Source organism: Ictidomys tridecemlineatus, unplaced genomic scaffold, assembly GCF_052094955.1.
Source record: "Ictidomys tridecemlineatus isolate mIctTri1 unplaced genomic scaffold, mIctTri1.hap1 Scaffold_1223, whole genome shotgun sequence".
NCBI classification, from domain to species: Eukaryota; Metazoa; Chordata; class Mammalia; order Rodentia; family Sciuridae; genus Ictidomys; species Ictidomys tridecemlineatus.
The window spans coordinates 4,521-31,250 of NW_027521117.1; the positions used below are offsets into that span (position 1 = coordinate 4,521).

The 26,730-nt window shown below is 50.4% G+C and overlaps 1 protein-coding gene across 1 annotated transcript; it reads right to left on the reverse strand.

Moving 5' to 3' along the window:
- Positions 1-26,316, reverse strand: LOC144372538 (uncharacterized). The gene is made up of 12 exons (XM_078035870.1): positions 16,927-26,316; positions 11,915-12,102; positions 10,743-10,948; positions 10,301-10,506; positions 9,113-9,227; positions 7,636-7,751; positions 7,239-7,469; positions 6,042-6,156; positions 3,639-3,739; positions 3,356-3,472; positions 2,267-2,381; positions 1-372 (listed from the first exon to the last, which is right to left on the reverse strand). Exons 1-12 carry the CDS (start codon positions 16,966-16,968, stop codon positions 167-169), a joined length of 1,758 nt encoding a protein of 585 aa, XP_077891996.1. The 5' UTR covers positions 16,969-26,316; the 3' UTR covers positions 1-166.
- Between the last annotated feature and the right edge of the window lie 414 nt (positions 26,317-26,730).

Sequence of the window (26,730 nt, forward strand, 5' to 3'; positions counted from 1 at the left end):
TCAGGTAACAAAAACATATATATTTTAAAATAATAATATATTAATGGGAACAACAAATACAGGATAGAGTAACAACTGTGTTACTAAACAAGGTCAAAGACAATGGCAAACTATAGATTCAAACTTTGAAGCAAATAGTAATCAATGTAAATATTCCTGGGCTGCCTCAGCCCCGCCCAGGCACACAGCAGCAGAATGGTTTTGCAAGCATCCTCAGGAGGGCTGGAGCCTTCTTTGCAGGACGAGAGGGAGGTTGAGGCTGGATCCACTCATCATTCTTTTGGGAGAGGCTCCTTTTCCTCAGCACGAATTTGGGTTTCGTGTGAGGGTTCTTTGCGTAAAATACGTTGGCCTGCGCTGGAATCCTCAGCTCTGGGGAGAGAGGGGTGTACAAAATAAGGTGGCTCAGGAGGTGCTCCCTGGGACACCCCAACATCTGAGAGCCTGTGCCAGAAACGAACTGAGCCACACAACTGAGAGCTCTCCAATTCAGCACCAATACCAACAAGACAGCCTCCACAGTCCTCCCTGAGGAAGAACTAGGCAGAGCACTTCAACAGACCTAATGTCTGTTCCTACCAAAGGCTTTGGACTCCAAAACATCCCAGGTCCTCTTGCGTCTGCCAAAGCACACCACTAGGGTTTGCATCTGAAATCTCCCACAAAAGTGCCGAAGATTCAGACCCCACATGAGCCATCTTCACAGGTGGGTTTGGAAGGAAGCATTGGATGGTGAGTGCTCTGATGTCAACATGAAATTCTCATTCAAGATGAATACACTACTGGGAGGTGGGAGGGACTGGAAGAAAGGTGGAGCATGCTTGGAGGAAGACCTAAACAGGAGTGCGCCCTGGGCAACAGTACCTTGTCCCTGTTGGCTCCACTGAATCCTCATTCTCCAAGTAGAGGTCTTCCTTCTCCTCTCCGTCTTTCTATCTCTCCCTCTCTCCCAGCCTTGTTCTCTCTCTCCCAGTCTATGCCTTTGTGGCAAGGGCTGAGGAGCTCTCCACTGCCACACACTAGAGCTTTATGGACAGCCTCAGTGCACAACCAAAGAGAAAGTTGTGAAACCCAGAGAAAAGGCCTAGGATTCTCAAGTATGGCCACGGTGAGGACAGGCTGACCAGCACGGATACCACATTAGAGCCACGCTTCTGCGTTGGTGGAGCCTGCTTCCATGTGAACCAGGCTTCTGAGAATGGAGACCACATTCCAAATGCTGCCCTCCTGAGAACAATGATTCCAAAGACCAGCAAAGGGACTGCTTCCCTCCGACATGGTGTATGGCCCAGTGGTGCCATGACCCCGAGTGGGGGAATACAACAGCCAGCTTCTCCTTCCTCTGAACACCTCTTTCCTCTCGCCCTCCTCTAACCTAGAGCCTGTTCTCTATCCCTTCTGGGTTGGATGTGGGGATCTCTGCTATGAATTTCTTAGGCTACCAAGGCCCCAGACAGACTTCCTCTTCCATAGACTCTACTAACCTAACAGAAGGTTAAGATAGGAGACAAGTGATCCTAGAACTCATTGGGATGGTGGTCTTCAGCGTACATAGGCTGGGATAATGGCTGCTGAGGTGTTTGGCTCACAAAAGCCAACCAACCAACCAATGAAAAAGCGCTGACATTATTATCAGATGAGCTCTGTGGCTACGTGCTCAGGAAGCCCTCATCTGACTCTAGTTAGGGATCATAACCTGGCTATTGGGATCACTCCTTGGCTAGTGGACTCAGGTGCGGAAGACCATGGAATTGATGCAAAAACAGATGATTCAAGCTGTCTCCCAGGCTGTGTTTTCTTCCCAATTTCATCCTGTTACTGCTTGCTAGAATCTTGGCAATGCTCTGCCCAGGCAGTGGTTTTCTGGTCACACAGAAGGCTTTTAATCCTACTGCTTCAGTCCACAAAATGCCAGTTCCATCTTTAGCCCATGCATTCCCATGTTCCTCTGAAACCACTCCTATCTCAGACCACAGAACCATACTGCTCCTGGAAAGAGGCTTTCCTCCTCACTCCTCAATGATGTCAGCTTTGCACGCGTCTTCATGTCCTGGGCAGGGCACCTGGTGGGGAGCCGCACTAGCCACTGGGGTATACCAAAACACCTGGAGAGCTTACACCAGCAGAAGTGCAGTTGGCTTTGTGCACGAGCCCAACACACCCTGTTAGAGTGTTCTTGGGGGTCAGAGAATGCTCTTTGGTGCTAAGAGTTGACCTGAGTCCACATCCTGACCCTTGCTCTCTGTCATCTGATTGTCCCACTTACTCTGACGGTGAGAGATGATTTGGCCCAGCTCATATTCCTCCGGCTTCTCCTGAGTAAGCAAGTGTAGCTCCAGGGCCCTGCGGATGACGACAGGAGCCCGATCGTGGCAGGTCACCTGGAGCAGCATGGGAGACAGGCCTTCAGGAAATGGGCCTTGAAGTGACTACTCAAGGACAGTGGGCAGGGGCATTCTGGAGGCACCTCCACTCTAAATACAAGGGCAACATCCATGACCCTACTACCTGAGGCTGACCTCCTGCTCATCGCGTGGGCTCTTCCCATAGGCTACTAGCCCAATCCTTGTACATAGGACTTCCTGGACCTGCCATTGCTCTTTGTGGAGCTGCACTTCTCTCCAAGTGAAAGGACCCCACTACCTGCATACAGATGCAATCTCATCCCACAAGTTGGGAGGAATGGGACAATAGCCTCCAAGATCCTAGGTCTGCCCGAGGATGCAGGCGGCATTGGGAATGGCCTAGGCACAAAACCTAGAGGCTTTGGTCTGGATTGCCAGGGCCCAAATCAGACCCAGGAACGTGACCACACACAGGAGTGACGAAAGAGAGCCATGAGAGCTCCTGGCCTCCAGAGGCTCAGTGCTGGCTGGGGTGTACGAGGGCACCTGTTCCGCCAAGGGTAAACATTGGGTTACCTGGACATTTAGTGTGCTTGCTCCACATCCATACTGACTCTGCAGAGAGACCCTCTCAGCTCCTTGTTCAAGGAACATGCAGAACCTCATACTGGTGTCCTGCTCCATAGAGGCCAGCATCCCATACAGAGGAACCTGCAACCTAGGTCCTGGCCTGTTCTCATCTGTCACTCATACCTGCCTCTGCCCTTCTGGACTGCATGCTGCCACCTGACACACAGACTCCCTCAGACATGGCGGTGGACAAGCTGCTGCTCTCCCTCATCTCAGCTCCAGCCCTTCACACTGACCTCTTCCTTCTTGATTCCCATCTATCCTCCTGATCATCCAGAAGCTCCAAATTCAAGAGGTCATGAGTAGTTCATGGTATTGGACCAGTGTCTGCTCCCCACCCAGGTGTAAGCACCAGGGGACACCCCTGCTCCCAGGCTTACCAAAACAGTCTTGGCCATCTTTGGACTTTGTGTTTCTAAGTGGACACGAATTAAGCAGGTGTCTCCCACCTGCTTGTGGGAAAGCGGCCTGGAGGACTTGCAGGTTGATTCTGAGAACTGTGGGGGATGGAACATCAGCAAACCCAGAAACAGAAAGCCACCCCAGCCTGTCAGTTGGCTCTATGGGCTTCTAGCACATATGTCCAGGTGCTCAGGCTTCTCATTTCCCCAGGTGGGAGTGGAATGGCAGCACAAGTACAGCTTGAATAAGGTAGGTGTTTACCTCCTTTCCCTTGACCTCGCGGCGTTTCCTCACGATGAAATAATATTTGATTTGTGGATTCATGGACAGATACATCAGTGAGTGGTCAGGGACCTTGATTTCTGCAGAGCAAAGTGGAGAGAATTGTTAGGTGGCACTCAAGGATTAGACCACAAAACACCCACAACCCCTGAGAGTCTCCGCCAGGGCGAGCCTGCACCAGAATTGAGAGCCCTCCTATCCAGCTACAGTGCCACCAAAGACTCCCTCAGTGATTCTTCCCTGGAGAAGATGATGTACAGGATTCTAAACCAAAAGAGCACCTGGCAATGGAAACAGCACCTTGGGCCCAGAACTTCTCAGTGCAGGTTGGATCTGCCAAAGGGACACTGCCAGGATCTGCATCAGGATTGGCAAAGGCTCCTGTGCTTAGGCCTTTCTCCCCAGGGCAGCCATGCTCACACATGGGCATTCAGGGAAGCGTTGGATGGTGGGGGAATTCATCCCCTTGCCCTGGATGAATCCACTCATGGATGAATACACGGAGGGGAGGTGGTATCCATCAGAGGTGTGTTGGGCATGGACATGGGAGGACTTGAGCAGGGTGGTGCCCTGAAGAACTCTATTGTTTTCTAGGATCGCTCTCCTTCCCCTTGTTTCTCATCAGGAGCTGTCTGCTTGGTACTTCTATTCTGGTTCTTGTTCTACTTCTGGCTCTTCTTTCTGTCCTGCATCTTCTTGTAGTTCTTTCTGGGTCTTTTTCCTGTTCTTACATGATTCCTTCTTGTTCTTCTTCTTGTGTATCTCCCTCCACCCTTCCTTCTGTTCACCTCCTTCTTTTTCTTCTTCTGCCTCCTGCTCTTTATCGTGTGATCCTCTCCCCACTCAGGAGTGTCTCTTTCTCCTCCTCCTCCTTCTCCTTCTTTCTCTGGCAATGGCGGGTCGTCCTGAGGAGTTCAAATCTATCACACTCTTCTGCCCAGATGCAGCCTCTGTTCAGTAGTCCAAGATGAAATCAGTTCTCAATCAATGGCCAGGAGTGAAACCAAGACCAAAGACAAGTGACTTCCTTTCTTGGTCATTGTCACTGTCAGGAAAGACTGAATAACAGACACCGCATTCTGGATAGGCTTCTACCTGTGGTAGTCAGCACCTCATCTGGACCAGGATTGCTAAAATAGATTCCACCTCCATAAAGCTTCCCCAATGAAAACAAGGTTTCCAAAATCTAGGAGAGGGCCAGCATCACTGCCACCCTCCTGCCATAAGGCATAGATGCCATCACACCTAGTGGGTTCCAGGCCCCCCGTAGTCCTCCCTTTTGACGTCTGTTACACACAAACCTCCCCTGGTCTGGAGCCTGCTCTCAACTGATGCTTGGGTTGAAAGTCTGTTTCTGAAATCACCTTTGTAGATTCTCGGTTTGGTAATTCCTTTTGACTGGCTTATTTTTTTACTAGGGATAAAGCCAGAGGCACTTAAGCACTGAGACCATTCCCAGGCCTTTTGACTTGGGTACAGGGTCTCCCTAAGTTTCTGAGGCTGTTTGGAAATCCCCTTCCCCCTGCACTGCCTCCCAAGTCCCTGAGATTCGCAGACACTGCCCCTTGCCCAGCTCCTTGCACCTCAGTCTTCCTCATGTGTGAGACAGAGCCAACTCAAATGAGGCAGTGTGTGAAAATGGGAAAACTCACTTACGTGCTCGACAGATGGTGTGTTCTACTGTGGACAGGCTGGGATGGTGGAGGCTAGGAGTGTCGGGCTCACAAGAAAGGAAAGAGCACTGGCATTGTGGACAGCTCAGCATTGTGGCCTCTGTTCTTCAGATGCCCTTCTTTGTTGCTGGAAGGAATAATAACCTGGCCATTCTGATATCTTCAGGAGATGGGCACCCAGGCAGAGAGGACTTGGAATTGTTCCAAAAAGAACCCAAACAGGCTGTCCCCTGGCCTTGACTTCCTCTTCACTGAGTCCTGTTCCCAGTTGCTGCAATCCTGACATTCTTGAGTAGGCAGGACTTCTCATATCCTGGCCATGGATTGGGACCTGTGCGGCTTCCGTCCATAGCAATGCTGATCCAATCAGGACCCATGCTCTGCTCCTCTTCATTTGAAGGCATCCTTATCAGTGAGCCATAAACCAAACTGATGATAGATTGAGCCTCTCTCTGCCTTGCCCTCATCGATATTAGCTTTGCATTGCCAGACCAGGTCCAGGGGAGAACACATTTAGAGAGGTCCAGCAGCCGCCTGGGGCCTCATTGAACTCGTCCACACTGGACACGCCCATCACTGCACTTGGTTTCCTGCACCAGGCCCACCACACTCTGGCTATTTTAGGGCCAAGGCCCACTTTCTCTTGGCTGTGAGTTATCCTGAGCCCACTGTGGATCATGTCTCCCCACTGTCTGATTGTCCTACTTACTGTCATGCAGAGACATCATTCTCAGCAGCTCAAAGTTGTCCACATCCTCATGCTGCAACAAATTTTGGTCCAAGGCCCTGCGGATGAGGCTTGTCACCCTCTCCTGACACGTCACCTAGATCAGGGTGGGACAAATGTCATCAGAGAATGGCTTTTAGAGGAGCTACCCAGAAGACTGTGGTCAAACATTCAGGAGAAATCTCAGCTACATATACAAGGGCACAATCTTGTTATCCTGCTACCTGAGTGTGGCCTCCATATACCCCCTGGGTTCTTGCAACGTGCTACTAGAACAATCCTGGTACAAATATCTGCCTGTACCTGCCATCTCCCCTCCCCCTGGGGAGCCACATTCCACTCAGGTCAAAGGACCAAACTGCCTATGCACAGACACACTCTCATCTCACTGAGATGACAGCAATGGGCCAGGGATCTGCGCACCAAGTGTGCTCTGGGATGCAGGCTGCCTTTGTGGGTGGAAGAGGCAGATGCACTGAAAATTTTGGTCCTGACTGCCACTACACAAAACAGACTCAGATGCAAGAGTGTGCACTTGAGTGCTTCATGATAGCCTGGAGAGGCCCTGGGCTCTGGAAGCTCGGTGTGGGTCTGGTTCTAATGATGTACTTGACTCAGCACTGGCAGTCACTGAACATGTCTCCTCTGCAGCTGGACACCTGCAGCATTAGCGTGTCTACTGCACATCCATAGAAATTCTGCCAAGAACCCCTTTAGCTCCGTATTTACATACATGCAAAGACTGACATTCCGAAGTTTGGCATGACCCCCCAGGTGATCCCGACCCCAAATTTTCACACCTAGTCATGCTAAGGAGGTTCTCTTCCCTGCCACCAGGAACACACCCCCTCCTACACATGTGACAAGTCACTGCCAGCTCCTCTGCTCCAACCTCACTCATTGAGAATACCAAGTTCTAGGCACTGCAGCCTGCACCCTGGACATATCTCTGCCTTCATCTGTCCACAGCACTTTCGTCTGCACTTCTGGCCTGCCAAACCCACAATACACAGGCCCACTCACCGCTGCAGCTGGGCATGCTGAGGCTCTCCCCACTCAGGTCAAGCCCTTAAGACTGACCTCTCTCTTCTTAATTTCCCACCACAGCCCCAGGGTTAGCTGTGTCTCCTGCCTTCCACTGTGGGGACACCCAGGAGGCAGCCCTGCTGTCGGGCTTACCAGGATGCGCTTTGTCTCCCTCAGGCTCTGTCCCTCTAGGAGGACGTGGACAAAGCGGCTGTCTTCCACCTGCTCGCTGGAGTGAAGCAGTGAGGAGCTGCTACTGGTGACTTTTCTCACGCACCACTCATTGGTTTGGGTGGCCTGGGGCAATGGTCCTGCAGCCACCGCAGAGCTGCTGCTCACAGCTGCTGGGATCCTGGATGCCACTGCCACAGAAGGCTCCAAGAACTGTGGGGGATGACAACATCAGCAAAGCCCAGCACCTGCACCCCACCCAGCCTGGCAGTTGGCTCTGTGGGCATTCTACAACATCCATCCAGAACCTGAGGTTCTTGTCCCCTTGGAGGATGTGGAGTGGCACCAGGAGTAAAGACTGAAGAAGGTGGCTGTTTACCTCCTTTGGCTTGACTTTAAACAACTTGCTGGCAGCTGTTTCCCGAAGAAGAAAGTTATAATCCACTCTGCCATCCAGGGCGTAATATACGTTTCCATCAGCAGGGATCCTCAGCTCTGGAGAGGCAGGGGCAGAGGCGTGGTAGGTGACACTCAAGTAATACACTACCCAACATCCCCCACAACTGAGAGCCTCTGCCAGCTCAGGTCTCACACACAGACCTGAGAGCCCCCGAATCCAGCTACTGTTGCACCAAAGACTCCCCACTGATTCCTCCCTGAGGACCCTCTATGCACAGGAGGTCCCCTACAGGAACACCTTTCAAGGAAATAGCCCCTTGTACCCCAGACCTTCTTAGTTCACGTTGGACCCACCAAAGACAAACAGCTAGAGTTTGTATCTGGATTGGTCCCCAAAGACTCATGTGTTCAAATTTTTCTCCCCACTGCAGCAATGATCACAGGTCGGTTTATGGAAAAGCACTTGATGGTGGGTGCCTCCACCTTGCCAGTGGATTCATCCACTCATACAGGGCTACACTAATTGGAGGGGTATGGTTTGGAGGTGTGTTGAGCGTAGGTGGAGGATGTCCACAGCAGGGCTGTGCCATCCAGAGATATATATTTCTCTTGAGTTCCCCACTTCTGCATTTTCTCCTCATGAGTCTAATTCTCATTCACATTTTTAATCAATTTATTGTTATACTTCTTGTTCGGCTTGTGTTTCTCCTTCTTGTTCTTGTTCTTCTTCATCTTCTCCTCATGCTTCTTCTTAAAGTCATCTTGACCTTCTTATTCATGGTCTCCTCCTTCAACTTATTTTCATTTTTCTACTTCTCCTTCTCCTCCTCCATGTCCTCCTTCTCCTCGTCCTCCTCATCCTTGTCCTCCTCCTCCTCGTCCTCCTCCTCCTCTTTCTTCTTCTTCTTTCTCTCTCTCTCTCTCTCTCTCTCTCTCTCTCTCTCTCTCTCTCTCTCTCTCTCTCTCTCTCTCTCCAAGAAGAGTTTACAAGCTGTGAAGGGTTCTATTCTACCACACTCTTCTCTCTAGAAATGGCCTCTGGTCCTAAGTAAACTCAGTTTGCAATGAATAGAAAGATTGGAAGCCAGAAATGATTCTTCATTGAACTGCTTTTCTCATGTACTCATCTAGGTCAGGAAAGGCCACCAAAGTAGGCACCCTGTGGTTGTCTGTCTTCTTTGACACAAGACAAAGAAGCCTCTCTTCTTGGCCCCTTGTGGATAATAGCTTTGCAATGCCTCCTCAGGCCAAGGAAAGAACACATGATAGGCAGGTCCACAGCCCCTGGGGAACATGAAGAACCTGCAGATTTATGCCCCATCATTACACTTTGTTTTATGCACAAGTCCCACCATACTCATCCTGGGCACTGGGTCAATGCACACTGTGTTCTGGCTCCCAGTTATCGTGAGCCCACTGTGACTCACTGCTCCCTACCCTCTGATGGTTCCACTTACTCTGATGGTTCGAGAGAATTTGCAGAAGCTCGTAGTTTTCTGGGTCCTCCTGCTGGAGCAAGTGTGCATCTAAGGCCCTGCGGATGATGACTGGAGCCCTGTCCTGGCAGGTCACCTGAGCAGGGTTGGAGAAAGCTCATCAGAGAGGGAATTTGGGAGTAGCTACCCAGAGGACAGTGCTCAAGGACAATCAGAGACAAGTGAGCTCTCAACACAAGGGCACCATCTTGATACCCTGCTACCTGAGGCCTTCATGTGATCATGTGGGGGTCTTCCTATGAGCCTCTAGTCCAATCTTGGTACAAGAGTTTGCTTCAACCTGCTATGCCCTACAGGGACAAGGGAATAAGGACCAAAAGACTTTGTACAGACACACTCTAGTCCCATCAAGATGGGAGGAATGGTCCAGTGCACTTCCATATCCCTGCTCTGGTCTGGGATGCAGCTGCATTTTTGTGTGGACCAGGCACAAACCCTAGGTGCTTTGGTCCTGACAGCCAGGGCACAACACACACTAGGACTCTTTAATGATAGGCATGGAAGCTGCTGGGCTCGAGAGTGTCAGTGCTTGCTAGGGTGTCAGGAGGTTCGGACCCAGCAGGTGCAGTGGTTCAACATAGCTCCCCTGGAGGTGGACACCAGAGTCTCATGATGGATACTCCACACCCAGGAAAATTCTGCAGAGAGAGCCGCTAAATCTCTATTCACATACATGCAAACTAGGACACTAATGGGCCCCTCCAAGGCCCCCAGTTCTCTGTGACCCACACCTACCCACCCTAATCATTCTACAATGGCTCCCTTCCCTTCAACCAGCAACATATCCCCTCCCACACACAAGAAAATGACTGCCAACTCCTGTGCTTCAACCTCCACGGTTCAATATACTCCTCCTCAATACCAAGGTCAGTAGAGGATGGCCTGTACCCTCGATATTTCTCTGACCTCCTCTGAACCCAGCACTCACTCCTGCACTTCTGACCTGCACATCCCAAAACACGCAGGCCCACTCGCACCCAGACCTGGCATGCTGCTGCTCTCCCGCCTCTCTCTTGCTCACTTTCTGCTCTCCTTCCTGACCTTCCAGAAGCTCCAGTTCAAGAAGACAGGCCTAGTCCAAAGTGTTTGCTGTGGACTCGGTCTTCCCCACTGTGGGCTCCCAGGAGACTCCCCTGCTCGAGGACTCACCAGGATGCTCCTATACTGTGTTGTCCTTTCCTTTTCCAGGTAGACGTGAATGAGGCACCTGCCTCTCATCCGCTTGTTATATTGGGGCCTTGGGGAGGACCGAGTAGAGACCCCTGATGTCCTGGAGTCCGGCTCTGCCCCTTCCCTGGGAGAAGGCTCTGGCTCTGGGGTTGGCTGAGGAGCCGTGACAGGAACTGAGCTTGTAGCTAGAGGAGAAAAGATGCCAACATGACTGCCTTGCCCTGACCTTCCCACAGACAGACAATACCTCTGCTGCCAGGAAGAACTCAGGCCCTTGGCCCACACAGGACCTCTTTGCAGACTGGGGTCACTTCCTGAATGGACAAAGGCTTGTCCTAATTTCCAGCCCAACACCAGGCATACAGACTCCCTGCAGTGGGACAACAGTTGGACCTTTCCTCATATACCCTTAGGTACTCACCACAGTCCGCCTGGCTCTCAGGCTTTGCCTGGCTTGATTTGCCATCTTCAATTGCGGCCAGGAGGTGGTGTGCTTGGTGTTCCAGGTTCAAGCCTCCCAGCAGGAGCCACATGGATAGCAGCTGCTGCAGACTCAGAAAGCCTGGAGGCTGATGGGAAGCCTCGGAGTAGAGGTTCACCCAGGTCCCCAGGAAGGAAGGTGAGGCACTGTGGGGAGGAAGGTGTGGAGTCAGCAAAACCCTGGCCTTGCCTTCACCACGGCCTCCAGAGAAAACCTCTGACCCTACACTGGGGAGAGCAGTCTTTCCTCAGCCTTCCCAAGTCAAATCACCTTGCAGGTCCCTATTCTGGAAACAGGAGCCCACCCTCTTGACCCCAAGCCCATTCCATGTTGAAGTTGGTCCAGGGGTCCACCATAGTCACTGAAGAGGACAACGTGCACTTATGCCCCATGGAGTCAGGGATGCAGTCACATGTAGGATATGTACTCATGGCACCTGCGGTTTGAGGCTGACCCCCATGAAAAGGGACACAATGGCAGTCATTTGCACCCTATTTTTCAATGAATTATGAAATGTGACTGGAAACGTGTCTTCACACAGTGGGTGCTTTCTCCATGTTCATCAGTGAATGAGCCCAAACTGCTGATTCCCACATATCTCTGGGTGTGGGAGCCGCCATGTCCAAAGCCCCTGTCCAGCTATGTCCCAGCTAGGATGCTCTGTCCCACTATGGAAATTAACATGTCTTTATTAACCCAAAAGTGCTTTTCCCAAGGCCTGAGTTTTGAGACGCCTCTGGCACAGATCTACGTTCTTCACAAAGCCAATATCACACCAGAAAGACCACCTGGCCTCGCTGAGTCCACCTGGGAATGAGCTCAGTGCACACCATTGAGCTGTGGTGCCCAGTGTGTGGGGACTGCTCCACGGACCTCTGTGGATCAGCTGGAGTCAGGATGGTTTCTCTGCCTGAGAGCGGAGTTCACTCCCCTTGCAAGGCTGTGGCAGGCACCTCCAGGACTCGTCCCATTCGGGACTGACATTCCACTATGAGTGTGGTCCTCTATCTCATTAGGTATCACAAACCTTTGGGTCCCTGAGAGGTACATGGCAGCCCCAAGACCCAGGCATGAGGGGGCTACACACTTGGGCTTGGTGGTCTGGTGCTTACCTTGGGAACAAGAGATCCAGCACCTGATGGGTGGGGATGGAATCCCAGGAGATTAACCCCATGTTGCCACTGAAATGTAGGTTCCTCCCACAAATGACAGGCAGGAGCTCATTCCTAAGCTGGTCCTGCCTGTAAGGTTCAAGGCTCTGTACCCTGAAGGGCTCCTCCGTGTTCTCATCATTTTCACCCTGTGTTGGGACCAAGAATGTTGGTTTAAAATGGAAATGGTGACAAACAGAAAAATGACTTGTGCCAATACACTAGAGTCAAAGCACAATGGGACAGTTCCCATCAGTACAAACACACACCCACCCACACACACACACACACAGTCAGAATAGGAGTCCTGGGCCATTCATCAGGGATCAGACTAGAGGGCCTGCTGGGCTCACCTGCCCTGTGCTACTCACTGTTACTCTTGAGCTCCTCTGCGACAATCGCCAGAGGCTCTGGCGTCTAAGATGAAGCCTCACCCAGTGCATCCACAAAAGGGCTAGTTGGCCCCCCTGAGATTCCTGGGAGCCTGAGGCTCGGCATTGTTTGCAACCACAGGAGAACATCCTTCTCCCTCCAGTTTCTCCAACCAAATGAGCTCGGATGGCTTGGTCAGTTAAGTGGGTGCCTGGATACCAGGGTTCCATGTTCTGTTTGATCCATTGTCAAGGCAATGATGTCATTTCCTGTGCCCATACCTGAGCCTCTTTTCACATAAGACCACTTTCAAAAGCCCTATGAGCTGCTGATTTCTCCTCCATGCCTAAACATCTCAGGTGCGCAGGTGTTCACCAACAACTACCCAAACATCCCCACCAGCATCTGCCCTGCTTGGTGCCACTAGAGTTCCAGCTTGGAGCCTTCAAAAATGCATTCACAACCAGTCCTTCCCTCTCAGCAGCTTTTGGACCCTGGTCCCATCATTGTGCAACTCATGGTGTGCCCAGTCTTTTCTGGAAAGTAGGGTAGCATCTAATCTCTAGGGTTTATTGTGTCTATTGGCCCATAACACCCTCTATTCTCTCTGAAACCAGAGATGGGACTCACAGGTGGCTAAAGCACAAATGTAGAGATGGGACAATCACAAGAAGGGCAGAGACAAAGAATGCACCCCAACTCAATCAGGCCTGTGTCCCACACAGGGACGTGGCCAATGTCCGTCCCATCGTGGCTGCAGTTCCCTCTCTACACCATGGCAAGTTGGAGGGGACTGAGATGCAGAGGCTGCTCCCCTCTGCCATACAACTTCCCAAGGCTTCTCCTAAGATTTCAAAAGGGCCAAGTGTGTCTAGTGTTGGGGTCTCACAGAGACTCCGAGGTACCACAGCATCCTGCTGCCCAGAACCGGTTCACCCCTCACCTCAAGGGGGCTCAGCCTCTGCATTCATGGGAATTGAAGTGGGTACAGGTGATGGGATATCACCTCCAAGACTGAGTTATGCCAAGTCTATGACCCCTGTCTGCATCCCTGTCTCCAGCACCACTCCCTTCTCTCTCTTTCCTCCCCAGAGCAAACAAATCCATTTAGCAAGTGTGTCCTGTGATAAAGACATGACAGTCACCCATCCTCTCATTGCAAAAACACTGAGGCTCAGCCAACATGGATCCTACCAGGAACACAGGCATAAACTCAGAGTCCGATCCTCCCAGCCCAGCCTCAGTGGAGCCTGGACTCCCAGCCTCCTGAGTCAAGGAAACAGAGGTGCCTAGCCGAGCCACCTTGGATGCAGCCACACACAAACTGAACTCATCAATGCCCCTTGCTCTCAGTTGTGAGTAAGAGGGGAGGTGGTGTTTCACAACCCTGGACATCAAGTGCAGTCTCCAGGCTTTGGGGTGTGCCCTGGCCTCTCTCTATCTGCCCAGGCCCTCCAACTCACACTGGCCTTTTACCCAACCTCCTCCTAGGGCCAAACTCAATCCTGCCTCTCAATTTCTTCTGCCTTCCCCAACACACTGCTCCGCAAAATGAGCAGGGCTGGCTCTCTGTTATCATGCTGGTGTCAGCAGCAATGCCACCCCACTGACATAATTCTGAGTCCCAACCTAGGCACTCCAGCTGTCCTTGCCACATGTGGCCCTGTTTGGGCTCTGGCTCTTGCTCTTTTCTTTCATGTGCATGTGTTTTGAGGTTTTGAGTTTCTCCCACTGCAGAACTGCAGCTGTGGCAGGGTAGAGCTCATGAAGGTGACATTCTGAGCCACATCCAATCCCATCAGGACTGTGAACTGGGGTGATGCTGGAACACAGTGATGAGTGAACACATGGGAGGTGGTTGGACCCACCTTGCCTCTGAGTGGTTTCTTTTCAGGACAGGAATGTAGGGATGGGAGCCCCTGGTGTGGGGTGCTTTGCACAAGGCGTGACCACGGGCTCTTTCCTGGCAAAAACTGGCTCCACTCAGCATGGAGAGCACTGTCATTCCTGGTGGCTAACAACAGCCCTGGACCCCAGAAAGGAACCCACACTCAAGATTAACGTCTGAGTGTGCGTGTCCTGGAGGAAATGAGGTCTCCTGATCCCAGGTGCAAAGGGGTAAGTCCTCTAACTCCAGGGGCCATGAAGGGACATCTGAGTTTCCCTTGTCCTTCTTTCCCTCTCTGAACCCATGGTGTCCTCACACTAACCACAGTTAGGACCCTGGCCTCATTCCCCAGTTGGGATCATTAGGCTCCATAAAGGACAGTCTCTAAGATGCTCAGTAAACCACCACCCTCTGCACAAGCCATAACCCTATTCACCCAAGAGGCAAGAGGATTTCTATTCAGGAAAACCAGGAAAGGGAGAGCCTTTCTCAAGGACACAAGGACATTAGTGAGTGAGGGAGTGATTAATGGATGGAGAACTATTTCCACCACCAACTTCCAGGAGCATATATGGCCCTTTGGGCACAGGTACGGACCCTTTTTTTCCAATCAACTTTTTCAGAGAAGTGAGGCTGCCTTCTAGATGGCACCTCCACACTAAGGGGGTCTCCTACTTCTTCCACATGTACATATTGCAACGGGCCTCCCACTGTGCATCTGAGAACACTCTGTGGGCATCTGTAGCCTTTCAAGACCCCAGAAACCATGCGGGCACCCCAGCACCAGCAGAGCATTTGTGCACATCACAACAATCACCCCGGGTGAGAACTCTCCGTTCCACTCTGTACTAGGCCCTGCCATCTGTACTGATCAGTCCAACCCCTCTCCTTCCTGTTTCTTGATTATACTACCATGGTTCCCACACATGGATGCCAGGGTGCTTGTGGCCCCCCCAACCATTTGAGTTCCAGGAACAGTGGAATGTGTTTGGGAACTTCTGGATGACGGGAAGTCCCACCCTCCAGGGTTTCATCTTCAATGTAATGAGTGCAGAGGGAGCCAGGAGGGCTCTGTCAGGTAGAGAGAGGTGGGAGCTGATGGAGCCTCAACTAAGTGCCCAGGACTCTGGGTTCAGAGCTGGTGTTATGTGGAATTGTTGAGGGACGTGAAGAAAACCCAGCTCACTGTACACAGAGACAGCAGATGCCCTCACGTGGTCAGGCTGCTGTGCTAATCAGAGCCCCATGATGTTCCACAGGTGTGCAGGTGGGGAACCCACGTGCCAGCCCAGGCTGTTCCTGAGCACCTCTACCTGGATTCGGAGCATGTGACTCTGCATCAGAGTCCTCACATTAATGTATCCCGGCCCCCCACCCCAAAAGTTCTCTCAGAGACAGTGAGGTTCCACTGCTCTGGACTTGCCCTTTTCTCTGGGATTCTGGGGCCCCATTAATTAGGAGGTCACAACAATTCTCAGCACACAGGCTGAGCCTACTGAGATCCCAGGAGTATCCAGGCATTGCTTCTATTTATAGTCCATCATGTCCCACGACACTGTGGACACGTATTGCACTCACCTAAAGAAACCACCAGGCCCAGGGCCTTCGTGCCACTGGCCTGCAGACACCTGGAGGAACAGGCAACCTATAGGCTGCGTGGAACCAAAGACCCTAGATCCTGGGATCTGAGCTGGACACACAGCTCATGTGCACACAGTCACCACCGTCACCGAGAGTGCAATTGAAACACCCGCAGAGTTAGCAGTGGACCTGATATGCCCACGAGTGGGGGTGAACTGCATCCCTTGAAAATGATCGTGTCCAGAGAAAGGCAAATTTTGTAGGATTTCACTTATCTCAGATTCTCAATTATCAGGTTCATAAAAAGATAAAGTACAATGTTCTTTTCCTGGGCCTCAAGGGCACTAGAATTCCGCATTGATGGCAAGAGTACGTCCACGTGAGTTCTGGAGATGCATGGTGGTGACGCCTATACACCAACATGAATATGCTTAATGCCACTCAACTGTGTCCTCCAAAATGGTTTAATTACAAAACAGATGTTCGGTGTCAATTACCACAATGTAAACCCTTGGGAGACTGCTGATTGACTCATCTTAGCCTAAGTCAATGAATAAAGGTCCTAAGGTGCGAAGCTACAAAATGAGGGATGAGCATGGATGAGGATGGGCGGGAGAATCCTCCCCCTCTAACACAATTAGGGAAGGATGTGCTGCCCTCAAGTGGCTGGGGGGCCTGGGATCCTGCCACAGAGGGGGATTCCAAACCTCACATCCCCTGACCCAGGCCAGAAGACCAGGTAGAGTCCAAGGACCCTGGGGTGGCCCAATGGCAATAAAGGTCAAAAGGAACTGGGATCTGCCTGGACCCTCAATCCCCTACTCTGAGTAGGGCTGCATGATGAGGCCAGAGGCCATCCACAGCAATCTGCCTTTACAGGAAAAGAGGGACTGCAGGCTGCCTCTGGCTCACTGACTCAGGATGGTGTTTTCATAAAGCAAGACCACTTCCTCACATTTGACCAGCAGCTCATGCGCTGACAGCACAATGGCTGGCTTGACTCAGGCCCTGAGAAATGAAATAGAAAATTCATAGCAAACCCATCTTTAGCTCTTCCACATCATCAGGGGGTGTGATTCATTTCCATCAACAAAGATGTCTGAAATGATGTCTAAACATGCTGGGGACTCACCTCCGTGTGGAACTTTTCAGGAAAAAGGGGATCAAATCTCATGAAGCAACTCTTCTCTCCTCTAGCCCATGGGCAATGCAAGGAACCTGCATGTTACCAGAGGCTCACTCTCTCTTCTCATGTCTTCTGGAAAGGATTCATGAATGCTTCCTTCAAGGTGAAGCAGAAGCCTGCATTCCCAGCTGCACAGAAGTGTTTGAGGGCAGTGTCTCCCTTAAAACCCAAGAAGAAAAACAGGTCATTAAACAGGCACATGGATTAGAGTACATGATCAATGATCCCTCCTCCCTGAAGCCTTCCACATGCCCACCTTCCACATTCACAGAGAAATGCTTGGCCATTCTCAAGACCAGGAGACCATGATGCTCATCACCAGGAAGTCAATAGGAACATGAACAGAGCAGCATGGATTGCACAAGGTGGCACACCAAGGATCTGCAGCACAGCTGCTAGAACACCAGAGCTGAACTTCAGTATTGACTTTCTGCCACCTGCCGAGTACGATGGTAATGTCAAGCACAACATGCAGATATGCAAGTAGTGGGTGACACGGTGCATCCATTCACAGAAGTGGGCAACATCTTCATTGGAACAAGGAAGTATCTTATCCTTACTCATCAAAATCATCACAAAGAATAAAATGGATGCAAGACTTCTCATTTCACTATCATGTAGCTGTTGGATTTCCCTATTAAATAATACCTCCTCCAAAATAAAAAATATCTCAGACATGTGTCAACTATTCGATGGATGACATTTTAAAAACTAGGCCTTTCCTTCATATTTATGTATGCTATAGCCCTGCCTAAGGCTCTTTGAGAAAGGAGCACATAGAATTGGATCTTTGAAAATCTCACATTTGCCGATAAATATTACCGACAATGTCAGGCATGGCGAAGTGAAAAGTGGGACTTTGGATACTCAAAGAATGCTATGTTGTGAGATTGGTGTCTCTGACTCATAGACAGCATGTGGTTTCTATGAAAGCTGGTGAGGGAGCAGGAGTAACGAAGCTCATGGAACAGATGACCTCAGGGAATACTGACAGATAGGCCAAACTGGAGAACATGTTCCAGCTAACATTGGTATTTGGGCTCCTGAGCCCAGTCCTGTTTTAAAAAAAGTTGCAGACAGGCAGTGTTCATGTACAAAATGTCTACCATGTAAAAGTGGGTAATTGAAATGTCATCTAGGTACACATCTGATAGAATGGTCTGCCAACCTATGGATTTCATTCTAACAAATAAAAAGAAAAACACAGACATGAGACAGAAAGATAAAACCTTGTCTTCACCAGGATGCCTAAAAATAAGTTTTATTTGCCTCATGCAAAGAGCTTTCAATAGAACTTCTGATTTCTGAATGAACCCATTCAATTTTATAATGCACAGATCATAAGGTTTTCTTTACAGAATATTCTCTTCTTCTTCTTCTTCAAGCCTCACATAGAAAATGTCTCACAGGACATAGGAGGGGAATGACCCAAAGGATGAGAGAATGGCTGGCACCGTTCTCAAATGTGCCCATGTAGCCTAAAGTTTGAAGGCACCTAATTGTACTCTAAAACAATGATGAACCTATTTGATCCATTAATTAATAAATAGCACCGCTTTACCACTTGAACCAAATCACAGAAAAATGGAAACAGATGATCGAATTCCACTTCTCCCATCACCTCCTGGCCCAGACTCTCCCCAGAGGTGGCTCTGGTCATCTGTCTATTAGGGAGTCACCCGTGGTCCCCTATCTCTCAGAAAAGAAAATCATCTCAGCTTCTGTCCCTAAAGCCAAGTGATGGCTGCGGTTTCCACACTGTGTGGATCTGGAGAGATGCACAGTGCCACTGGACCAGCCTATGTTCAGGGCTGTGTCTGTGTCCCACAGCTGAAACATGTGGTCCAGGGTCTTCTTTCCACCCACAGGTCCTAAGAACTTGCAGTCAGCACGTGCCTCCTTATTCACTGTGGCCACAGACTTCCTGCTTATGGCCATTGCATTGTACATGTCTTATAATTTAACACAGCATTGAAATGAACTTCCTTCTGGGAGCTTCCCAGGGCACGTCCCAAGACCTGAATTTCTGTGTTGTAGGGAGCATAGCATTCGTGCATTTTTTAAGTTTCATGGATAATGTTAAATGTGCCTCCAAAGTGTATGAAAAAAGCTTATCTTCCTATCCCCTCCCAGCACATATTATCAACATCCTTAATTTGGGTAAAAAATAAATAAATAAAACACATCATTTGAGCCTGTGTTCATCTTCTTGCCAGCTGTGTTCCAGTGACCTCCTCCCGTGCATAGTGCTCATCTGTGTTTCTCCTCGTGCCTCCTGTTCTACTGGGTTGCCATTTCCTCCCAATCGGTCCCTCTGTTTTGACAATGTTTGGGGCATATTTCGTTGGAGAGTAGTTTCTAACGTGGATGGTCAATTGAACCATCTTGACAGCTTTGGGTTTTGAGGATTGAAGCCAACCCTCCCCATTTCTAGGCCACAGCCTCTTCTCCTAGATTTCTACCAGTATTCCAGTAAATATTTCATTGAATTTGATTGGTCTCTGTGTCTGGGTTCAAGACTTAGGTCCTGCACTTGCTAGCAGGGACATTGTGCTTTCTGGTTTGTTGTGTTGGCTTCTTGGGGACACTGTGAGGATCAGGTAGGCAAGGCAGGTAGAGTGGCTGGCCTAGAGCATGGCCCAGAGGGAGCGTTTGATCAACATTATTTGTAAAATGACAGCTGTCAATTATCACAACCAACATGAAAGGCCATCCTAACAATCATCATTATGAAAATATTGGTCACAATAATGTTTTCTACTTCTATGGTACATCTGTATTATACTCTCCATGAGTGAGGTCACAGGCCATGTGTCATTGTGTGCCTGCTTCTGTCATTTAGCCTGGAGGCCCCTGGCATAGTTTGCGCTTCAGGACTGGAAGCTCTTTTACGATACAGTTTTCAAGTGGCCATTGGTCGCCTGATGGTACTCCATGGGGTCATCTGAGCCTGGCTTGCATCTGGCTCCTGCAACCAACATCCTGTTTTGCTAGAAACTCCATCGAAAGAGGCTTGGAACTCCTGCTCTCTTGTTCATCTCTGAAGTTCTGCCATTTCTTCTCAGATGGCTCCACAAACCTTTCAAAACCCTCCCCTGCTCCAGGGCTTTGAAGCGGTTTCTTTGGAAGCTTCTGCACAGGGTTAAGGACAAGCCATTCCTCACATGCTCCTTCCACAGGAGGAAGAGAGGGGCCAGAGGGGCCACAGGGAGCAACCTCCTGCTCTGTTCCAGGCAGCCACTTCCAGGCTGGGGCTGCAGCCTGGGGCTCTCAGGACGGCTCTGGCTAAGGGGGAAGCCCTACCCAAGCCTGGGTCACAGCCTCCCATGCCCCAGGGCAGCTGGTGAGCACTGGTAAAGGGTGGAGGGGAAGGCTTGCACCCCAGGAGTCAGGTCTGGACAGCATTCAGGTGGAAAGAGACCACTGGTCACCAAGGGGATGTGAAGCAGGGGGTGACCCAGGGCAGCCATGAGATCTCCTCTAAAGACCACTGTGGTCCCAGCAGTACAAAGGGACTGAGTGACATTATTACTCTTCCCTGTTTTAAGGACAGAGGTGTGGAAGGGATTCCTGAGAGTCACAGAAAACGTGGCTCACAGGTTTCATTTTGCCATCTAGGAGTGACCTTGGCCGCACTGGTGGCAATTCCCCGGACCTTTGATGAGCCCCCTGGCATCCTCCCAGTGAGTCCTCCCAGGCCCAGTCTCAGGGGCAGACAGCTGCTCTGACTGCTCTCCCTGGACCTGAGGATCACATGGGGTTTTGAAATTCTTTTTGTTGCCGCACTGGGCATTGAACCCAGGGCCTTGCACATGCTAGGCAAGTGCTCTACCGCGGAGCTCACCCAGCCCTGAGGGTGACAGGTTTGGAGAGCATTTGCTACCTGAGTCTTGGTGAGGTGAATCCTCATAGCCCTGAAGTCAACACGTTTCTCTACCAGCTGCGTTTGCAGGGTTAAGATCTTAGCTTGAGTTTTGTTTTCCCTTATTTCTTCACTTCTCTCTCTCTCTCTCTTTTGGTACCAGGGGTTGAACCAAGGGGTGCTTTACCACTGAGCCACATCCCCAGCCCTTTTTAAAATACTTCATTACAGACAGAGTCTCACTGAGTTGCTCAGAGCCTCACTAAATGGCTAAGGTTGGCTTCAAACATGCCATCCTCCAGCCTCAGCCTCCAGAGTGTCTGGGATTACAGGCATGTACCACTGCCCCCCAGCTCTGCACTATTCTTAATCAGAGAACCTGTGGGGCTATGTTTACTAGGTATGAATTGAGTTGCCCTCCAGAGAAAAGAAAAAGTAACAAAGCACTGCTGTGTGGGCAAATCAGAAATGACCCCAGGACAGGGTCAGCTTTCTCTCCAAGGAAACCCCACTGCCCAAAAGGAGCCCCTTGGCCAACGCAGTGGTGCACTCCTGGAATCCCTGCACCTCGGGAGGCTGAGGCAGGAGGATCAAAAATTTCAAAATCAGCCTTAGCAATGGCAAGGCACTAAGCAAATCAGTGAGACCCTGAGCCTAAATCAAATTCAAAATTGGGCTGGGGATGGGGTTCAGTGGTCAAGAATCCCTGAGATCAATCACTGGTACCACCCCCCGTGAAATAAAAGAGCCTCTGCTAAGGACTTCCATGTTGGCTGAGGCAGCTGCCTACAGTGGGTGTCCTGCAGAATGCAGTCAATCTCCCCAGGCCTGGCCTGTGGGGAGGGGTTGGCCCGGAGACCGGGGGTTAGCCCCCAGCTAATGATCACTTGGTATTGTGGTTTGGATGTCAAATGTCCCCATTACCCATGTGCTAAAGGCTTGGTCACCAGCCTGTGGCCCTTGGGACATAATGGAAACTTTAGTAGGTGGGGCCTCCTGGAAGGAATGAGATCATTAGGGGTGTGACCTTGAGGGGGATATTGGGACCCAGCCCAGTCCTACCCACCCTCTTCCCAGTTACCCAGAGATGAGCAGCCTCCTCTGTCATGTGCTCCAGCTGCCAGGATGTCCTACTGTGCTGTCACAGGCCCAAAGCAACAGGGCTAAGGTGCCATGGACTGAGACCTATGCAGCCATGAGCCAAAAGAAACCCTGTTTCCTTTTAAGGGGATTCTCTCAGATGCTTTGTCACAGCAACAGAAAGCTGACAGCACCCTTGGTCTGTGCCCCTGCTTTATACATAGGGATGCTGAGGGCCCACAGGAAGCCGAGCAGCCCCAGGTCACATGGTCCCATAAAAACAATTATTATCTATTCATTCACTGACTACATGGCAGGAGCTGGACTCCAGATCTCAGTGTTTGAAAAAGTTGTGTTTCCTTCCTGCCCCTTAGTCCCTCGCTCTCTCTTTTTGTATGAATCCAAGAAGGACCTTCAGGAGATTGCAATGCCATCCAGTCATCCTAGCCAGATTTGTACTTGAACATGAAATTCATGGGATGTTTCTGCTTCACATTGTGTTAGTCACTAGTCATCAGAGAGCTCTGTGCTTTCACCTACAGAGTGCCACCCCACTTCCCTGCTGCAAGGGCTCTTCCTGCCAGGTCACCTGCTGGATGGAGGGCACTGCCCAGTGCCCTAGATCTCTCCTGAATGTCCTGTGACCAACCCACTGCAGGCCAGGCAGACATCCACAGAAAAAAACAGCGAGAGGGTCTGGCGCCCCCTTCAGGTACTGTTATATAGATGCCCACAGAACATTCCTCAAACCTGCAGCAGCTTGGACTGCATCCAAATGCAACCACAGGCCGAGCACAGTGCCACCCACCTGTGATAGAGTGACTCAGGAGGCTGAGGCAGGAGGATTGTGGGTTTGAGGCCAGGTTTAGCAACTTATTGAGGCACTGTCTTAAGATAAAGAATTAAAAGGGCTGAGGATGTAGCTCAGTGGCAGAGCCCCTGGTCCAATCCCCAGTACCAAGAGGAGGTGGAGATACCAGAGATGGGAACTTATGAGTTGGGTCAATGGTAACTCCAAGCCCAATGAGACTGAATGCACAGGGGAAGCTTTAACCCGCAAAAGAAAAGGAGGCAGGGAGCTTCAGCTCCAGGTAAAGGACTAGGAATTGAACCCGGGTGCCTTACCACTGAGTACACCCCAATCCTTTTTATTCTTGTTTTGAGAAGGGGTCTTGCTACGTTGCTGAGGGTCTCACAAAATCACCAAGGTTGACCTCAAGTGATCCTCCTGCCTCAGCCTCCCGAGAATCTCTGGGATTACAGGCATGCACCACCATGCCCAGCAAGAAAGGAACTTTTATCAGTGCAGCCACACGGGGAAGGCCGGGGACCCACATCTTAGCCTGTCTTCAGGGGGTGACAATGACTTGGAGCTTTTATAGAGAGGGGAATGAGGGCAAGGGCTTGGGCTTTGCACAGCTGCCAAAGCAGGTGGTCCTGACCAGTTGAGGTCTGTCCATCTTCCCTGGATTGGCCAGGTGGTGCCTTGTCAGGAGAGCTGTGTCACCTGCTTTGGCTCTCAGATGCACATCAATCAGACCTTGTTCCTGGGACATGAAACAGACTGCATGGGGGTGGGGGTCTGGATTCTGAATTAAGAGCAACTTTCTTCTGCTGAAAATAGAGACGGGCTGCAACCCCACGCCCACCTCAGGAGCCAGGAAAGCTAAGATGGGTCCCGCCCTTCCTCAAGCCTGGGCACAGGCCATCTGCCTAGGCATTTTCTGTGTTTTTCCCATTTTTGCTTTTCTTCAGGCCAAGGAAATTCACGGATGTAGATCACTTGGGTTTTGTTTCTATAAACTGTAACCACTTCTGTGGGTCAGGGGCTTCTTCCAAGCCTTCTGGCTGCTTCTCCCCAGTTTGATCAAAGTTCTTCATTTTTTCCTTTTTATTTCTTTTTTTTGCCTGTTCCTTGTGCTGGTGGGCACTGATGCAGCCAGCAGGGTCCAGTAACAAATCCAAGGTGACTCAGGCAAAGGGGATGGATGGGCCATATATTGAGGCAGAGATGCTGCCCTTCTAATTCTGCCTTTAGCCATCCATTGGATGTCTGCGGGTAGAGGTGGAGGGCTGGAGTCCTCCTTACAAAATCCTTACAACTCAAGTCAGCAAACACTGAAAGCCCTGTCGCCCTCAGGGACAGGGCACCAGACAGTTCCTCGGTGCCTCCCAAAGGCTGCCAAGGGAGAAGTCACTTGGGGCCCGACTCCAGGAGGATCATCAAGGGGCGGGACAGGGGGACTTCAGGTAAAAAGCCGCAGCCAGCTCGCCCTAGGACCCCAGCCCTCACCAGCCCCACCGCTTTCCTGGACAGAAAGGTTTCCTCGAGCATCCTCACTGGGTGTCCCTGCAGCAGGGCCCCAAGATTGTTCTAGAAAGGGATCTGTCAGGTGGGAGCGACAGAATCTCATGAAATTTTAAGTACAACAGAATGCCAAATGACTACTCATTCCAGTGAAGACATGCTGCAAATAAGACTTAGAACACGTGCTGCAAACAAGACTTAGAAAAGTGTCCTCAGAGAAGATTCTGTCATTCTGCATTTGTTTCTGAAAGTTGAAGCACACAGTTCTAATGAGCCCAGGAAGAGGTTGATACCCAGTTGAGTTGGCATATGATGTGCCAGAGGTCAGGACTTCAGGGCTGCTGTCAGGTGGTTCCCGGGCTCTTCTGGTCCTCACCTTCACTCAGGGACTTTTTGTTAGTGATGGAGTTCAGCAATGGATTACTGGCCCAGAGACTTGTTCAGTATTGCTCCGTAGGAGCAAAACACTGTCACCAGTTGTAGGTAGCCAACTCCAGGTGAGAAACTTGATAGATGTTAATGCTCACGGCTTCACACCAGCAACCTGCCCCTCAGTGATCATGCTCTCTAAAATATACACCATGCTAAATTGTGTGGAAGCATTCTAGGTCTAGCCAAACCACACGATCTTTCAAAAACAGCCCAATAACATTTAGAGGATTCACTCTCCAAAGCAAGCTTGCCAATGCCTGAGCGCCCACACACTCTATTGGCGCCAACCTCACCTCCTTTTAGAATGCACACATCCACCAAGATACCACTGCCTGTGGTGGTTGAGCAGCCTTTCCAATGGACGAGGTGGATGTGAATGTAACACGTGAAGGAATTAGCATTTACCAACAACTGGAAGAAAAAAATCCATTCTCTAAGATATGATGACGGAGCGGCTCTGTGATCTAGACCATCCCCCTCTCCTGCATCCTCTCTCTTTTCCTCTGCCTCGATGGACCTCCAACTGAGCCCAGAAAGATGTGTCCTTTCTAGTCAGAAGCCCTGTCATGGCTTCCATTTCCAGGCCCTGATTCCTGGTTAACTGCAGCCAGAGCTCGCTTTCAAGGTACTCTCTTCAGATCCCTTCCCTACCCTAACCACAGTGTGGGCTCTGGCCCCACCCTTACTCTCTACACCACCATTCCACATTAGGGTCTTCCTGTCCCTCTCTGTGACCCAGGACTGCCCATGACCGACCCCACCCAACAACAAGCTGTTGAACCAGGTGCCATCAAATGGAAGAAATGACCAGAGATGGCTAACTTGAAGATTTCACAGAATAGTCCATGAGACAAGGAATATCGTGAACCAGTGAAATGACATAAGAGGAAGTCAATGAATTCTAACCTCAAGGGCAAATCCTACAGTACACTGGCTCTCAAATTCAGCTACACACTGGAGCCACCTGGGAGCTGTGCATAGTACTGACCGCTGGACCACCCACTGGCCCTGGGCTGATGGAATGGCTCTGGGCTAAGATGGGACACTGGGGTTTGTAAATTACCAGTTGAGTATAATATAAAGCAAACTTTGAGAACATTGCTTTTTTCCCCACATGAAGAACTGTGTGCATACAGATGCAGAAGTACACAAATCTGCAGCATAAACCTCCTTGAGGGCCATAGATTAAATGCACTGCAATCACCAGCATCCTGGCTAGGAACACCACCAGCCTCCTATTTCCACCTTCCAGGTGATTGCAGCCCCGCCATCCAAGCATGGAGGAGTCCTCCCTGCTGAGAAATTTCAGTGTGCAGAATGGAGAGCCCTCTCTCCTGGGAATCCCTGCTTAGACAATAAGTGCACTGGAGAAGTTGAAATCAAGTGGGAGGCACATGGGGAGGCTTCTTGGATGAGGCCCTATTGAAAGGAGGATGGGATCTGAGGAGTGGACCAGAGAGAGGAAAGATGGGAAGTACAGCAAGTACATTCAGAGCCGAGGTCAGGCCCAAAATACAATGTTGGCTGACAAGAGAGCCCTTGCACCAGGATCAACAATTTTGAGAAGGCAATGAGGACTGCCTGAAAAGATCAATTCCACAAAATTCCATGGAAACCCACTCATCACACCTTTCTGAAAACACTGGAAATGTAGGTTTCATGCAAGGAACTCTGGGTGACAGATGGCAAAGTTTGCCAAATGCAAACATGCCTACCAGCTCTGAGAAGCCATTCTCATTCACACTGCTTCAACCAGGGAAAATCCCCATGTGCTCACTGAGAACAAGTTAGCTTGTGCCACTTGAAGCTGCTTCAACAAACAGCTTCACTTCTGCACTTCTAAGCTGTTCTCCTCAAGAACTTTCAGAGCACAGTTCAGGCATGAAACACAAAGGGTGCCAGAAAGAGATCTCTTGAATCTAGCATCACCAACGTGCAGTGAAAAAGAGGACCAGCTGAGAAGATCAGTTCTCCAAAGTCTCACTGACATCCATTTGTCACACTCATTTACAACATTCACTTGAAGTGCAGGTGCCCACATGAGTGAACTGTTTTTTTTTATCAATGG